The sequence below is a fragment of the Carettochelys insculpta genome, chromosome 8 (assembly GCF_033958435.1).
Source record: "Carettochelys insculpta isolate YL-2023 chromosome 8, ASM3395843v1, whole genome shotgun sequence".
In the NCBI taxonomy this organism is placed as follows: domain Eukaryota; kingdom Metazoa; phylum Chordata; order Testudines; family Carettochelyidae; genus Carettochelys; species Carettochelys insculpta.
This window is the reverse complement of record NC_134144.1, coordinates 5518237-5536132: the sequence shown is the minus strand read 5'-3', so window position 1 is coordinate 5536132 and position 17896 is coordinate 5518237. Positions and strand designations below refer to the sequence as shown.

General features: G+C 47.1%; 1 protein-coding gene across 20 annotated transcripts in view; it reads right to left on the bottom strand.

The window, feature by feature from the left end:
- Positions 1-14971, bottom strand: part of FN1 (fibronectin 1) — a 69446-nt gene extending 54475 nt beyond the window's left edge. For 13 of the 20 annotated variants that reach the window (XM_075001185.1, XM_075001189.1, XM_075001202.1 and 10 more), the window contains exons 1-8: positions 14653-14970; positions 13239-13367; positions 11177-11314; positions 8175-8306; positions 7871-8008; positions 4457-4615; positions 2069-2260; positions 653-832 (exon numbers count right to left, since the gene is read on the bottom strand). In XM_075001185.1, coding sequence (XP_074857286.1) covers positions 653-832; positions 2069-2260; positions 4457-4615; positions 7871-8008; positions 8175-8306; positions 11177-11314; positions 13239-13367; positions 14653-14833 — 1249 coding nt within the window. In that variant the 5' untranslated portion in view covers positions 14834-14970. Of the gene's footprint in view, positions 1-652; positions 833-2068; positions 2261-4456; positions 4616-7870; positions 8009-8174; positions 8307-11176; positions 11315-13238; positions 13368-14652 lie in introns of all 20 variants that reach the window. The other 7 variants (XM_075001186.1, XM_075001190.1, XM_075001188.1 and 4 more) reach the window with 2 other exon arrangements.
- Positions 14972-17896: the final 2925 nt, after the last annotated feature.

The window sequence follows — 17896 nt, the reverse complement described above, 5'->3', positions numbered from 1 at the left end:
ACTTAGGATCAGATCCAACAGAAATTCACCTGTCTTATGGAAGGTCCCTGGGCTTCCTGGACTTGTCTTAAGGAATGTCCACAGCTCTCCTTCCTAGGGCACATTAGGGTTGCTGCTATAAAGGCAGACTGACTGGGGAGCCAGAATGGAGGGCATGACATCCGAGGAGCCAAGAGCTGCACAGATCAGGCTCTGGGCAGTGTTCTCCCTTCATGGCCTAGGGCTCTTGTCTGACAGGTTGAAATTCAACCAGCCAAGAGAGGTCTAAAGGTCCCTTGGCTCAAAGACAGCGAGCTGTACTCTAAACAACTCTGTTCTAAAGGTCAGGTAGGGAGAGCAACGATATGACATAGAGATGTCCTTAAATAAAAATGCTGATCTGGGCCCTGTGCCATGTACAGAAGAGACCCTCTCTAGCTAGTCCAAGAAAACCCCCAAAGGCAAAAGGAGCGTTCTTGTGACATGTTCTCTATCCTCCCTGCATCTGGCAAACATTAAAACTTCCAACCCTGCAAGGTGGAGACGGTGTCCATTACAGGCCGACTGAGACCAGCTGAAGATCCGGCCTATATAAGTGCCAAATATTGGAGATTCATGGGATTCCCCCCCCCGCCCGCCCCCAGCCCCAACGTGTTTCTCTAGACAAGCTTACCATTTTGCCCTGTGCAGAAGGAGTATTTGTTGTCCTGTTCGAAGTTGGAGGTTGTGCTGCACCACAAGTGTCCGTCCGAACGACCTTCTGTGGTGCAAGCGTAGAAGGTCCTGCCACCATAGGTGAATGGCAGAACGCATGGCTCCCCATTAGAATTGCCACCATAGGTTTGGGTCACAGCTTTAAAACAAGCAAAGCACAACATTGCATTTACAACTCAGAGTCCCCACTTCAGTTCTTTGTGCCCTAGAGTAACTCTACGTCTCTGGACCAAAGCCTTAGCCAACGTAAACAGCAAATAAATAGTAAAGAGTTGCCCCAAGCCAATTTATACCGGCTGAGGATTTGGCCTTGTAAATTTTTCATTCATTCTCCGTCCTCCTCCAAAGACATACTGCTGAAACTTAGTTACTAATTCTGCTTCCCATGGAGTCATTCTCCTATGCTGATGAATGTAACTCAATGGAAGTTAGTTCTGTCCAACAGAACTAGGCCCATATAATTAAGATCAATAGAAATTTGGGGTTCTTTCCTTTCCCTTCTCCAAAGCTGTGTCTACACTTGCATTGTTCTTTCGAAAGAGGCATGCAAATGAGGTAAATTGAAAATGCAAATGAGGTACAAATTTGCATCGCCAACACGTCATTTTCATATTTCAAAATAGCTTCTTTTGAAAGAAGAAACCAGTGTAGAAACTGCTGTTTCGAAAGTAAACCCCATAAAAAAAGGGAAGAAGGATTCTTTCGAAGATGGCGTTTACTTTCGAAAGAGCAGTCTCTGCACTGGTCTTCTTCTTTCAAAAGAAGCTATTTTAAAATAAGAATATGCAAATGAGGTGTCAGATATGCACATATGTACCTCATCTGCATTTTCGATTTACCTCATTTGTATACCTCTTTCAAAAGAGGTATGCAAGTGTAAACACAGCCCAAAGGTCTCACTGTTCCTCCTTCTGCATGTTCTTCAGAACACCCTGCTTATACAGTCACCAAGATCCTCATTTCTCACGAGACACAAAAGCGCCCAAGGGATTTTCTCTTCCCTCCGTGTGTGTGGGGGCCATTAATACACGTCACGTGCGTTGCCCAAGAGCAGCATACTCTCATGTCTATGGACACTAGGACTCACAAGAAGTGAAACAGCTGAAATTCTCTTTGTGCTTGATCCGCTGAAGTCAACGGGACTCTTTGCCCCCCCGACTTCAAAGGGCTTTGTATCAGCACCTGAGTTCAGAGGGGGCACTAGAGATAATTTTCTAGGTAAGAACCTTCAGCATATAGGTCTCCATCCAACGCAGCACTTAAACGCTGCCTTCAACAGGAGTGCTAACGTGGACAACCCCATGCACTGGCTCAGCATTCTGCTGCACTGGGGCTTTGACTTGCTGAGGAGTGATCATCAAAGGTAAGCTCATACCTGTCTCCTGGCAGCTGACTCCATTCCCCAGACAAGTACAAAGCATCTGCTGGCTGCCCTGAGTCTTGAGCCACTGCATGCCGACGGAGTACACCACCCCACTGTCAGTAACACAGTGTCCATATGGCTGAGGCTGGGGCTGAGGCTGGTAAAGTGCAGTTCGGACATCTGTGAAGGTAGGAGCTCCAGATCCTAAGGCAGAAAACATTACGAAGGAGGCAGCAAGTGGCAGGTTTCAACCCAAAAAATAAAGGGGGAAAAAGAAGATCAGTGTCAAGGGCTATGATGTTAATGTTTTCAGCCCTTTCCAGTGGAAAAGCCCGTTCAAGGAAAAGCCCATTTAACTTTCCTAGGTGTAACGTCTGCTGATATGGAATCACTTTCCATTTTCATCATAATGCTTTGCACTTCAATTAGTAACTTTAAACATTAAAAAGGAATCTCTAGCCTTGATGATCATCCTTCCCAACAACAGCCACTGCACAGCCAAGGTGTGTGAAGAGAGCAAGTCAAAAATGCCAGTTTTCCCACAGGAATTTTTTTTTTGTGGCAGGGGGGAGCGAATGGGGGGAGAGGTGCACACAGAAATTGAGGTTTCCTAGGAAAATGTTTTGCTTTTTTGGATGAAAAACTGAAAACCAAAATTGGAGCCAACGAAGAGAGGAAAGAAAGAGGGGAAAACGGCATGGATTTGATTTTCCAAAAAAACCAAAAGACACGTGTTGGGTTTTTCCCCCCCATCCCCAAGAAAAAAAAACATCTCTGTCCATGTCTCAAAGGACAGTCTCAAAGGAAAAATTTCCACTAGCTCTAGTTAAAAGTAGTATGGAAAGAGACACAAAAGCCTCTGCTCCATGTGGAAATGTTGCTAAAAATTTCCTTCTCTTCCTACCACCTGTTTAGCTCCACCTAAAACAGTCAGTCAACCTGGGAATGAAAGTGCAGGCAAGTCATTGACAACCACTCAAGTTTACACACTGAGCAGCTTAGGCCTGCTCTGAACTCTGCCTATTAAAAGCTAGAGGTTTCCTGAAGTTCTGTCTACTAGTATTATCGCCATGGAGATAAACTGGTGATGGCAAGAGTAGGAAATGGGTAGCCAAAAACCTAGTAACACCATCCCAGGGGAAAGGCCAGACTTACTTATTAAAAGTAGATCTAGAGCCTTAACATGCCCAAATACTTAAATTAAGAAAGGCTCTGAAATGGGGATAGGCAATCATGAATAGCATGTGGGGTGCATGAGTGGGGTACATGTTTTCAACTGCAGACCCTCTGCCTGCTCCCCTTTCCCCCATGTCCCAAGCATGGAGGCACCAGAGTCCTGCACTTACTACTCACCCCCATCCCTCCCAGCACTTTTGGAGGCGGAGCAAATCACCCGATGGGTGCTCTGTCCCCGCTCCTCCCCCTCCCTCCCAGAGTTGGAATACTGCAAACAGCTGATTCGCGGCATTCCACCTCTGAAAGAGAGGGGGAGGAAGGGGAGTGGACCAGAACTGGAACACTGCGAACAGCTGATTTGCGACATTCCACCTCTGGAAGGGAGCGGGAGGAACACAGATGGAGCGCCAATCAGGCGATTCACATGCTACAAAAATGCTGGGGCGGAGGAGACATCATAGGAAGTGTGGAGTTCCAGTGCCCCAATGTGAAAGAGGCACATGGGAGTTGGGGGACAGCCAGGGGGTCCCTTGGCCACAGGTAGAGTGCCAGTGGACTGCATTCAATCCACAGGTTGTTCACTTCCGCTTTAGAAGCTCAATGTTTTACTATAAATTTAGAACAGAGGACACTGTATTCCAGAAAACTAAATAAAATCCCATACCAAAAAAAAATCACGAAGGATTTGATATACAAATACAATTCACTTAATACAGTGCATTGTTGACAATTCCACATATTAAAGCTTGAGCATAAGAGGATGTGTTTCTCTGGCCACGAGAACAGTTTAACTTCCGAGATCCACAAGGTCTTCAAGCTTAAATTCAGGAAGTAAGTCACCCTTTAGAAACCCTATTGATTTCATAAATATTACCCTGAAGTGCCACAGTTTAAAAATACAGCCTCTATTCATGGATCCATGACTCTGAGCATGCCATTTTTTTTGCTTTCTTGAATGTGCAAATGTTCTAATCTGCATGCGCAAACGGCTTTTTTGTGCACGCAAGCTCTGCGTAAATGAATTCTCTCATTTGTTCATGCCCAATGGACAACACTGTTTAGCCTCCAGTGAAAAACTGGCCTTAAATATTGCATATTTCCTTTGGCAGAACTCCTTTTAGCTTTGACAAGATTTTTATCTCAATCATTGTTGTGTGAATCAGCAGAAAATCAGGCATGGGTGACTTACTTCCAATGCCTCCGTTGCACTAAATGACCACTTACCGATGCCAGCTGTTTGCACAGCTGAATGCCTTTCACATTTCCACTCGCCTCTGCCATTCCCAGTGCAGATGCATTGAAGCAGGTTTCCTCCGTTATCCTTCTTGCTCCAGGTGTCTCCAATTCTGTACGAAGTCTTGGTGTCCTGATCATTGCACCTATCTGCAGAGGAAAAGAAACAGTTACAACAACGGGAGCAAAGCTCAGTTTTCCTTGTGTTTAGTGGCAGGCTCATCACAAACAGCTAAGAAGTCCTTTTTTGATATTTCATGGTTAATCGTCTGCAGTTCAGTTAATTTTCCGCTACCATGCTCCATCACCTCTATGTAGGTGTCCATATGCTCTATAGCAGTGATCCCAACCTGGGGTCCATGAAAAACCAATAAAAATTAGCATAGAAAATAAGTTTTAAATAAACTGCAAAGTTACAATCAATTAGTATTTTTAAATTAAATATCTTCCAATCATGTTATTAATGGCTGTCCAAAAATCTATGTTGTGGTTTCCTTTTTCATTCAATTAAGTGTACATAGGGGCTAGAATTGGCTTTGATGGGGGGCTTCAAATGGTTTTTGGGGGGTAGCGACTGGGAGTCGGCACTAGTGGAAAAGGTTGGGAACCACTGCTTTATGGCTCTGTTGCAGAAAGGCAAATGCTGGGAAGCCATTCGAAAATGTGGAGTGAAATCCTGGTCCCATTGAAGTCATGGGACTTACTGAACGTACTGATTTTCAGCATAGTTTTGGTTAGTACTGTTGTGCTCCCAGTGAAGGCGAGGCACAGTGTGATACCAGCTTCCGACTCTTGCTAACAGTTTTCAAAACCATATTAAGCACCTTGTGCATTGTCCTTATAGTGGAGAAAACCCTGCTAAGATGAAACCAGTTTTAATGTTGTTTAATGCCAAATGGTTTCTTAGCATGGTCATTGCATGTTGTAGACAGGGCCCTCATGGGACTACTTCATATGGAAGGAACTAAATCCGGTATAACTGGCAATGTCTTTGGGATTAAATTCTTCCCCCAGAAATAGGCAAACAACTACGATTCCAGTTAATGGAAGTTGCACATGTATGTCTGGGAAATCAGTCTTTTAACAAACAGCCTACAACCCACGATGAATTGAGCAAATTGATTCAAACAATATCATAATAAACTACTTCTAGCTGCATGCAGAGCCACACAGATTAATTCATTCTTCTTCCATTACAGCACCTTACCCTCACATGCAGTGGCAACGCAATACAATGACTCACATTTAATCGTGGGTCAAAAGCAGTCTGCTATATCGTCCGTACAACTGGGAAATGAGGTACAGATTACTTCAGACTGCCATAGAGCTAGAGGGCTCTGGATCAAACACTAACTTGTGGAAAAGACATTAACAAATCACAGTAGATAAAATGACACTGTGCTGTACATTTTCCAAGAATGAGAGAAGTGGCTGAAGGGCTGATAACGTAATTATACGTATATGAAAATGCGGCCACTTGCCCTCTGAAGATCAGGTGTCTCAGAATGGGCTCCCAGTCATTTAGGTATCCCAAACCACAAGTTGCTTTGGAAAATCTTGGCCGGAATACTTGCGTGCTACCCACACATCAGTGTTTAAACTACTATGTGAGCCACAACTGTCATTTTAGACAATACATTTATATATGTGATTACATTTGGGAAGCAAAACCCACTATTGGGCGGAAAAAAATGGATAGGTTGCAATTTCCTATAAAGTCTACCAGTAGACTCCAGGACTGTGCGGTGAAGAACACTGCCAAATTGTTCTTATTGATTTATAACTTGAAGCTTGTATATAACGTGATCTCTCTGCTTTGTCCTTTCCCATTTGATTTGATGGTTAATTATTTTTCCTCCTAGGTGCTTTTAAACAGTGGAAATTCTCCAGGCTGGTTTTGTTTTATAGCTTTATTTCTTGACTACTTCTCTCCAGAACTTTGACTTTTATTTCAAACATCTATAAATTTTAGTTCTTTACAGTTCTATTGTTTATTTTAGCAAAAAGCTCTTAGCTTTGTATCGCAAGGCAACTGGGCATGAGGCCATTTAAAAGCTACAGAGGAAGATCTCAAAACCCACCTAAGAAATGGTGCAAAAGACCAGGTCAAATTCCTTCAGGGCAGAAGTTCAGCTGGTGAAAATTGTCATTGCTCCAAAATGGGGCTTGTTTTTCAGTACAACCATAGCAGAAAAAAGTAATAATCAGAAGTGATTTGTAAATCTCCTACCTACAGTTTATAGGCCAATCCATTGGAATAATTTTGCAATACTGTAGGTGCATTGGCAAAGTTGGCCTGTAAAAGTGATGTACCTATGTTAAAATTCATCTGCACCCCTGCAAAGGGGGTTCACACCATTACCTAAATCCTCAATGGAGGCAATGCATTAGACTAAATAATCACTTCTCTTCTGCTTTTAGATGTTCTAGATTATGTTAAAAAACAAATGGGCAAACTGTGCATTTTTAGAGCTCTACCAGGAATTTTTGGATTAGTCAATAACACCAGGTTCTCAAGAAAATAAAGCAGGTGACAATTTCCTTTTACAAGCGCCTTCTTTCTCCAGGAGTGGCAGTTCCAAGCCAAACTCTTTATGGCTGGTCATAGACTCATAGGGCTGGAAGAGACCTCAGGAAGTTATCAAGTCCAGCCCCCTACCTAAAGCAAGATCAACCCCAAATAAATCATCCCAGCCATGACTAGGTCAAGATGGGACTTAAAAACCTTTAGGGATGGAAATTCCACCACCTCTCTGGGTAACACACACCCTGCTGGTGAAATAGTTTTTCCTAATATCAAACCTATACCTCCCCCACTGTAACTTCAGATCATAGCTCCTTGTTCTGCCATCGGTCACTACCGATAACAGCCTCTCTCCATCCTCTTTAGAGCCCTCCTTCAGGAAGATGAAGGCCGCTAACAAATTGCCCTTCACTCTTCTCTTCTGCAAACTAAAAAATGGTCTTTAACTTGGCACAATTCCACTCGGTTCCTGGGGGACACATGCAGGGTAAGTAAGTGCATAAACACTAGATAGCCAGTTAGTTCATATGTATATTTCCCACAAGCACAGCACAGACCTAGCAACCTGCCAGCTTGTTCCTTGCCCACGTAGCTAACGTCACAGTGTGTCCACCAGGGTGGTGGGATTCCCGAACAGGATGTGGTAAAAAAACATTTAACATTTTTCGCTTCTGTTGCAACTTAATCTGATCCCTCATACAGCTTGTTTTGGTGCCGTCCAATACTATGGCAACTTCTCTACATCGGACCAAACACACCCCCCGCGTTGGACATTGTCTTCCTTTTTCTCTCTCTTACACAGCGTCTTAGGGATCAGGAAAAAACAGAATTTCTGAGCCTGAGCTTCAGAAGAATGAAGTGCAACAGAGAGCAATACGTACTCCTGGATGTACAGGTGATACGCCCACTGCCTTCGCCTAAGCAGGTGCAGTCCACCATCATCCAGCCTTGGTAGGGCTTCTCCCAGGTCTCTCCAACAATGTAGGACGTGCCAGCCGTGTTGTCATAGCATCGCTCAGCTGCAGGAACGTAGGAAAAGACAAGGTTCTTGCATTTGTTTTTAAAAACCTGGGTTCTTCTTCTAGGGTTGGCAACACCGCAAACAGGGTGAAAGGTCATGGCCACCTGAGCCTCTCCATATTAGAAGGTCTCTCAAAGGAATGTGTCGGCAACCCCATTACATACCTACAGGTTTGCAAGTCCATTCCCCTTTCCCGTTGCCCAGACACACGCATTCCAGCATGTAGCCGCCGGTCTCGTGCGGTCTGCGCCAGGTGTCGCCAATCTTATAGGACTGGCCCCCTTCATGGCACCGATCTGTGTCAGACAGAAAATGGTTGAGTCGTCACCTCATTGAGAGCTCGGTCTGTATAGATTCACTGTAGAGTGACAAATGATCCAGTCCCTGGACACTTAAACATAAAGAGCATCCCCGGGCAATGGGAGATAGTATTTATCTTTGCTAAAAGTTTAAGAGGAAAACAGTGATTGTTACGAGGAATGGCTGGCAGGGAGGTGCTCCCCTGAACATCAGAGAAAGAAAGAGTTCCCAACAGAAGAATCAGTGACATATTCTAAAGCTCCCAAGTCACCCACAGAACTCGGGTAAGACTTTGTTTCTTCAGAACTTTTTTTTTTTGCAGGAAAATATTGCAACAACCTAGTTGCGCTGGTGCAAAATTGGCCTGTAAAAGTCATGCACTTATGTTAAAATTCATCTGCACCACTGCAAAATATTTACATTAGTGGTTCACACCATTACCTACTTCCTCAGCAGAGGCAAAGCTCTAGACTAATCACTCTTTGGCTTTTTAATGGGAAATTTCTAAAGAAAAGACTTCTACTTTTTTCAATTTCAAATGGCATTTTTCATGTTTTGGTTTCTTTTTTATTTTATGTATTTATTTACTGTAATTTCAGCTTTTAAAAGCCACAACAAAACTTCCTCTTCAAGTTTAGTTGAAATGAAAACAAACTCTCATTTCATTTAGACACTCCCCAAAAAGTGCTAAAAATTCAAGTAAATTGTTGTTCACAACTTTTAAAGAAAATAGTTTTTGAATTAGCTCAACGTAGGCCTGTTGGATTGCCTAAAACCAGGAGAGCCAGGAGCGCTGGCCAGAATTTTAGAAAACAAGATCTGATGGGGCAGGACCCCAGGTTATGATATTAATCTTGTTTACTCCAAAACTCAGTGCACGGTCAATCTCTGGATCAATTAGGATCAGAAAGATTCACAATAAATGCCTCTTTGATCCCACTAGTTAGTGCAGAATTTCAGAACCGGACAACTGCATGGAGTTGTCCGAATGGATAAGGATTATCCATTGATCAAGATCAAGATCCAGAGGCACCTGACCTTGGTCTAGTTCCTAGAATAACCAAACGATTTGGGCGGCAGCCCGAGATGAAGCCAGTTGCAGTCAGGGAAGACTTTCCACTGACTTCCGTGGGCTTTGGAACAAATCCATGAGGAGGAAACAGAAGTCAGAGTTTAACAACCATTTAATCTTTTGCACTGTAAATCTCCCACTACTGATTCTGGGCCAAGCTCAGCTCTGCCCAATACAACTCCACTGAATCCAGGGCTGAGCTAGGCTGCCTTGTAAGACGCCCTTCCCTCCGAGTCTGAGGATTCATGTCTGATGTCCTACGGGAAGTACCTGGGGCTGCACATGGCAAGCCAGTGACAAACCCAACCAAACCTGCTATTGTATCAAAGGGTGCAATCAGCTGCGATTCTCAAAGACAGCATGTGGACTGGGAAATCTAACCCCACATGAGCACCACAGAGACTGTTTTGCGGAGAGAGTCTAATCAGAAGCTAGAGAGATGTCACTTCTTAAAGAGGGACCCGACTCAAAGGCAAGGAGTTCCAGAGAGACAGGCAAGAAAACAGAAGAGTGGCGAGAGAGCACAGCGGAGGGCGGGGGGCTGTGAGGAAGCCAAGACAAGAGAAAAAGCATATTGGGAACGGTCTGAGAGACCTCGGACCAGTCTTTGGATTGATGGGAACCTATGCTGTAGTACTAAATTGGTGCCCCATGCCCGATGGCAGCCCAGGGCAGGGGGAGGATGACCTTTTAGAGGTGCGATGTCATAACCGCAGCAGAGCGCTAAAGAAATATTTTAAAACAAATATTCAACTAAGGTCCTGTGGACTAACACAGTAAATTTAGAAACTGACAGTAGCTCCCTGGGATTGGCAAATACCAACCAAATGACTTCCTGGCCACCTGAATCGCTTTTTGACAGGTTCTGCCAATAGCTCCGGCAGGCTTTGTCCACTTTTAACTGAGGCAGCTCCTCGCAGGAAAAAGCAGCGCCACATAACAGGGATCGCATGAGGCGGATGGTGGATATTAAGACCCAGGGGTGCCAATTTTTCAGGTGTCCCACACAAGTCCGTATTGTGAATATGGGTAAGGGCGGCTCTGGAGAAATCACAGCCTGGTTCCCTGAATCTCCAGCAAACAGACTCACAGAGCGGTCACTACAGAGACCACATTAGTCCTCCGCCGGTGTAAATCAGCACAGATCTATTGACGCTATTAAAGCTGTGCTGATTTTCACCAGCTAAGGATTTGGCCTCCATTCTCTGCCAGGAGTAAACACACGTCCAGAGCAGCCATCAAGACCCAATGCCCCTCTGAGAGCCGTACTAAGCACATGTACCCACCCACAGGTGGCCTCAAACCTGGCACCTCTGGAGCTTAGCGCAGGAACCTCTCCAGTGTGAACTAAAAGCCACCTGGCTCTCAGCTAAGCTGTAGAGGAGACTCTTTCTTCCTCTCTGTGAGTGGTCCAGCTGCCGCTACACGGGTCAGCGGCCCACACCTGAGGTGGGTGGGTTACATGTACAGCTGCTGAAACACTCTTTACTGAGTCACAGGGCATTAACACACGTCACAGATTGGCACCTTTGCTCTGAAACTGAAGGCCCAGCCAGCCCTGCAAGGCTTACCCCCATAAATCACTCCACGGACTTCCATGGGACCATTCATGTGAAGAGGAGGAGCTTCGACCATGGAAAGACTCCAACTGACTTCAGGGGCTTGGCGTCAGGCCCCGTGCCTTTAAGTAATCAGCACATCTGCACTGCACTTCGGGCTGTCCCATCAGTCGCCCCAGAAAGAGGCGCAGCAGGGAAGCGCAGTTACTGGAGCAACCAGACCCTTGTTACCTACTTGCAATGGTGCAGCTGATTCGCCCACGCCCAGCCCCAATGCAGGTACAATCCCAGATCATGGAGTCCTTGGGGCGCTCGTAAGTCTCCCCAACTCGATAGGTAGATCCAGTGTATTTGTCAAAGCAAGTTTCTTCAGCTGAGGGGACAAAAAGGCCACGTGACCACAAATTAATGACCACAAATTAGAGCACAAACCACCTGCACCCTTATTCCTGTCCGGTCCCCTCTACTGGTTTTTCCTCATACAAGAGAAATCATGTCTGTCTAGTTTTCAAAGAAGAGTGACAGCCACATTAAAGTGGCAGCATGAAAGCAAGCAGAGTGGAATTCATCCAAGCATTGAGGTCTCCTACAAGGACCTCTCCAGGAGGGGGTCTCAGGCTTTTTCTTTCTGAGCCTCCCTCCCCACCCCTTGCAATGTGCTATAAAAACTCCACCTGTGCCCCAGTAACTGGCCATCTGCTTATAAAAAACAGGGTCAGGATTAGGGGTAGCAGGCAGGGGAGATGCCTGGGGCCCCATGCCACCAGCATTCCCAGTAAGCAGAGCATTTGGGGGAAAGATTCAGATGCCACCCAGCTGATTAGCAGAGCGCCCACAGCTGGCAGCGTGTGTTTTTACTGGTGGTGCACATAACAAAATTTATTCTACCCAGGGACAAAAAAATATTAGTGGGAACCCTGCATACCACTGGGGCCCCAAAAAGTGATGTTACCCACAGTTGGGCATCTGCCCCAGGTGGCAGGGCTCAGCAACCCAGGCTTCAGCCTCACACGAGGGGTTTGACTTTCTACCCTGGGCCCCAACAAGCCTAATGCAGAGCCCTGCTTAACAGCCCCCCAGCAACCTGCTTGCAGAACCCCAAGTGGCCCCAGCCCCCTTGCTGAGAACCAGCTGCTATACAGAGCTGTAAACCAGCTGGTTTGTGCTGTACCAGCAAGGAAAGACAGCCATAAACTAGCCTATCAGTTAAGAAGGTTTATGGCTGCTTTGCATCACCAGAACAGCATAACTGGCAACAGCCAGAGCACTCCAGTGAATACAGCCCAATATATGCAGTTCCAGCTGATTAGCCAAATGCCCTTGTCATCCTACACAGGATCACATCCTCCATCATCTGTTACATTTCAAAATCCCTCTGCTATCCAGAATCTTGATTATCCACGTGTATTCTGCGTCTCCCTAGGACACTTAGGCCAGGCCTACACTAGACTGAAAAGTCAATTCATGACACACAATTGTTGTCGCTAGAACTGTGTAACTGAAATCGACATATCCTAGATCGATTTGTCTGGCCGTCCGCACAGAGGGAGATCGATGGGAGAAACCCTCTCGTCGTCGTATGTTACGCTTCATGAGATTGAGGAGTACCAGGGTTGACTGTAGAGCCCTGATGGTTCAATTTAGCGCATCCCCTCTAGGCATGCTAAATCGAACCCCAGAAGATCAACCCTGAACAAGTCGATCTTCCGGTAATGTAGACATAGCTTTAGGCAGTTGAGGATGAATTGCAGTATCCCAGAATAACAACAAATAGGTATAAGAACCTTCTAATCAAACTCACACCCAACTATGGGAAACTCACATGCAAGTTAGAAAGACCAGGGAAGAAGTTGCAAATGAAAGTCAACATGAAACAAAAATTTTTTTTAAAGCTGTCTCACAACGTGGGGCTCTGGAATGCCTGTTTAAAGTTACAGGCCATGGAATCAGTTAAAAAGTTGAGAGAAAAAGTTTGGTTCCAGTTCCACTGTTTGCATTTGTTAGGGATTTCAGATCAAAGGTCAGGTCAGAGAATTGTAGAGATGAGGCTGCCTGCAAAATTCAGATCCAGATCCCACTTGTGGTGGACTGTTATTTGGACCCAGGCTTCTAATGAATAATCTCTCTTTAAATCTCAGGCCAGCTCCTCCGTGTAAATAAACACAGATGCATTGCTGGTTCTCATGCTAATTAACACCAGCTGAGAATCTTATCTGCCATATTTTTAGCGCATAATTTAACTGGTCTCACAATCCATCCTCCATTTATCATGAAGATAAGGACTCCCACCAACTTACGTTCAGGCTTGCTCTCACAGTTAAAGCCTCTGCTTCCGCCATAGCAGGTACAGACAAGTGTGTTCCCCAGGTAAATGCGTTCCCATTGTTGGTTTATCTGATAGTATCTCCCATTGTCATAACAGCCCTCTGAAAAAGAAACAGGACCCTTGGGTAACTTCAGCCTCCTTTAACCACAGCACTCCAGACACAAAAAGGAAAGCTACATTATTTTTGTTTATGTGGAATAATAAAACACTTGTTTTCTTAACTATGAGGTCCTGATCCTGAATTGTCTATGCATGCAAAATTCCTGCTGAGACCACAGGAATTTGGGACACAAATATAAAGTCAAGATCCAGCAACGAATTGTCAATCTTCCCAGCACTAGATACTGTGGAAACTGCACAGGAATTTAGAAGGACTTGGGAACAAAGAGTTAACATGCTCAGAATCTCATCTAGGGCCTGACTCAAAGCTGCGTTCAGGTCAAAGGAAAGACTGCCACTGGCTCCAGTGGATTTTGGGTTGGCTGCAGCCCATGACGGATGGCTTCCCAGGGTTAGGTTTATAGGCGTTGTGTCCAGCTCAGTTCTCAGTGTGCCAAGCAGCCAGGCTTCCACCACTTCCCTCACTTCACAGCCTGATAGAGCTCAGCACCAGAAACTTTGTTCCTGATGTAGCCTCAAGATCCTCAGAGGCTTTCAAAGGCAACAACAGCCATCGTTCCAGCAAACGGCTCCCGAATCTGGTTGCTCACAGAAATCTTTCAGCATTCTCCTTTGTTATATCTTTGTCAGTTCCACAGGATAATAAAACTATTGTTTCTGAACTAGGGGTTGTAATGAAAACCACATCCCCAGACGTGAAACAGGACAATAAGCCGCGGTTTAGTTGGAAGGAAAAGTCTGGCATCTAGGATTCATCAGGGTTGCTGTCATGAAAGCGGCGGGTCTCACCTCCAAAACCTCATGCCCAAATAACTAAACTGGCTGGTCTTTGAGGTGCTACAGGACTGCTTGGTTTTTTCTGAAGCTGCAGACTATCACAGCTGCCCCGCACAGACAGTCTACCCGGCAGGACACTGCATTTAGCCACTGGGAGTGGAAACCCATCCAGTACCTGTAGCTGGAGAAGTGGGTCTGGCCCAGGACCGCTCACTACCCACTAAATACACAGGTCAGTCTCCAAGGTGCTGCAGGACTGCTTGGGTCTGCCATGCTACAGACCAACAGGCTCGATCCCATTGTGCTCTGCTCACCAGGTAAACCCCCTGACGCCACTCGGCCACCCAGCTGGAGGAAGGGAGGGAGTAGGGTACAGCAGAGAACAACCCAGCCTTCCCGGGGCCCCGCCCGCAGGGCCCCGGCTCTCCCGGGCAGCGCTCCCAGGGGATCTCCGTGCGCCACCCCGGCCCCGCGCCCCAGCCACTCACGCTTGCTCTGGCTGCCGGGGACCGGCGGCTGGGCGAGCTGCTGCGTTTGCCTCCTGCTTTTGCCCGTCTTGGGCTGCGCGCAGTGCGCCCCGGGCCCCAGGCACAGGGCGAGGAGCAGCAGCAGCAGCCGCCCCGGGCGAGCGGGCATCTTCAGCGGCTGGCGAGAGCACGGGGAGAGCATCACGCTGCGAGCCGGCGGCCAGCCACTCTCATGGGGGGTCTGCTCCTGCCCGCCGCTGCCTGACCCTCCAGCCGCCGAGGGAGCGGCCGCTGCCTGGCTGCAGGGGCTTTATATAGGGCGCTGCGCCGGGGACACCCCTGCAGGGCGAACCACCGGCGGGGAGAGAGCGCGAGCGCCAGCGGGGAGGAGGGACCCCCGCCGGGACACTCCCTGCGCCTCTCCCATTGGCTCGGGCGCCTGGATGACGGCATGGGGGCGGGCCTGCAGCCGCGAACAAAAGACGCTGCGGCCAGGCGCGGCCCCGGCCGGGCGGAGGCTCTGCGCGTGCTGCAGGGCTGGCCGGTTCGCAGAGCGGGCGGAGAGGTGGGGAACCCGGGAGGAAAGGTCAACCCCTCCCCCCCCTTGACTGGGCCTGCTCAGAGGCTGGGCGGGGCAGGGGAAAATCAGTCCACAGGCAACTTTAGGGACCAGTCTTTTTATTTTAAAAATGCAGCAGACGGTGGCGGCAGCCTTGAAACGTCTTCACTAAAGGGATTAGGAACAGCCCCCCCCCCCCCCCAGCTCTCCTAGCCCTTGCAAGGCAACCTGGAACACGTGGGACGAGGAAATATGCTGTGCCCAGGGCTAGCCAGAACTTACCTAAATATAGAAGCCTCCCCCCCGCCCCAAAATTAGAAACCTTTTGGATATTGCCTGATACCATATCTGGCTTGGAGTTCAGGACAAAGGTCTTTCATCACTCTGGTGGAACTCTTAGGTGCACAAGCAAACTCAACAATCCATAGTTGGGTGGAGGTTTTTGGGAGGGCAGGAAGAGGGATTTTTAAAAATCTTGCCTGTTTTTTTCCATCCCATCTTTACCCATCTGTGACCAAATGACTGGGGTTTGTTTGTAACTACTGGATGAAGGCTATTTTTATATAGCCTTCTAACGTCCAAAATTGCAAACCTGGCCCTATTTGACTGGAATAATAAAGATTTTTCTGACCAAAGGACTGATCCTGTTACAAGTGTTTGTGAATCTTAACTACTGAACTTCAGCTTGTTTACCAGATGTTACAATGATTTTGGGTTTCCCTGAAAATACAGAGTCTTCAATGTTTTTGTAAGGACCTTCAAGGTCTTTCCTCTTCTTGTGCTTCACAGCCATCCTCCAAGACAAAGATCCTGTTTCGTGGCCATGACTCCCTTCATCAATGGGAACTAGACAAAACTTTGCTTGTGTGGCTCCTCAAACTGCTGGGGAAATTGCTACAAATCAAGTCACTTCCTCCTACTTTCTCAGGGTGATACTTAATAGCCCTGTTGAGCAAGAGCCAAGAACCAGCAATCAAACTTGGATCTCCTTCAGGGTAGTAGGAAGAGCACAGAGCAATCATTGACATGGTACTTAGTTATTCCCTCCACTCACCCACTGATAACACTGAACGTTTTCTCATGCTGGGGGTGGGCAGTGTGGTTTTGTTCTTAAATCCACTTCCTCTGCTGGGAGCCCTGAGCTTTGGATAGGAAACCAGCAGGGGTTTGGGGAGCTGAATACATGGATGCAGTGCCACCTCCATCACTCAACAGCATCTCTGGAAGCTGGGATGCATTCAGGGTTGCTGGATCCATGCCCTCTCCCCTAGCACTGACTGCTCCCGAGTGCTACACTGACAAGACAGCACAAGCTGACATTGGTGGCTCATACAATGAGCTTGCTGCCCCGGATCCATGATTGCAGCTAGACACACTAGATGTCCTGTGCCTTGGCTTCCCTGCTGTCCCTGCCTCTGACCACATCATATGGAAAATGAACTCTTCCTAGACCCATTTGGAAAGGGTCATATCATATTGCTGAGCTGTCCTCACATCAGAAAACAAATAGGCCAGTTTAGGAAATATGTGTCTGCCATGGGATATAACTAGAGTTATTGGAAGTAGAATTGCATTTAAGGATCCCAGCAAAGCATCCGGATGCCTTTGTGCCATACAAGCTGCGTCTACACGTGCACGCTACTTCGAAGTAGCGGCAGTAACTTCGAAATAGCGCCCGTCACGTCTACACGTGTTGGGCGCTATTTCGAAGTTGAAATCGACGTTAGGCGGCGAGACGTCGAAGTCGCTAACCCCATGAGGGGATGGGAATAGCGCCCTACTTCGACGTTCAACATCGAAGTAGGGACGTGTAGACGATCCGCGTCCCGCAACATCGAAATAGCGGGGTCCTCCATGGCGGCCATCAGCTGGGGGGTTGAGAGATACTCTCTCTCCAGCCCTTCCGGGGCTCTGTGGTCACCGTGGGCAGCAGCCCTTAGCCCAGGGCTTCTGGCTGCTGCTGCTGCAGCTGGGGGGTCCGTGCTGCATATACAGGGTCTGCAACTAGTTGTTGGCTCTGTGTATCTTGCACTGTTTAATGAAAGTGTGTCTGGGAGGGGCCCTTTAAGGGAGCGACTTGCTGTTGAGTCCGCCCCGTGACCCTGTCTGCAGCTGTGCCTGGCTCCCTTATTTCGATGTGTGCCACTTTGGCGTGTAGACTTTCCCTCGCTGTGCCTATTTCGATGTTGGGCTGAGCAACGTCGAAGTTGAACATCGACGTTGCCAGCCCTGGAGGACGTGTAGACGTTATTCATCGAAATAGCCTATTTCGATGTCTTAACATCGAAATAAGCTATTTCGAAGTTGGGTGCACTTGTAGACGTAGCCACAGACAGGTAACAAAAGACTCTTCCTCCAGCTCCACCGCGTCTATAAGTACAGTGATTACTCAGGGAAGACTGAAAATGTCTCTTTAGAACAGCCTGGAAATGTTTCTTCCTCGGGGGGTTGCGTCAGTGGTAATGGCAGTAAAAGAGATGTTTGTAATCACAGAAGATAGCTGTTGCCAAGAGCAGCTAATAAAGTTCACACTAATGGAATAAAAGTGTGTGTGTGGGGGGGGTGATTTGCCCAATCATTTAGGAGATGGGGGGGAGGACTTGGAGTGCAGAAAGATTAAAATAAATAAAAATAGTCCTGCAAGAGTCTTCTGCACAGAAGCATATGAATAAAGGCTGCCCAGGTTCTGAGGATGCCAGGCTCACA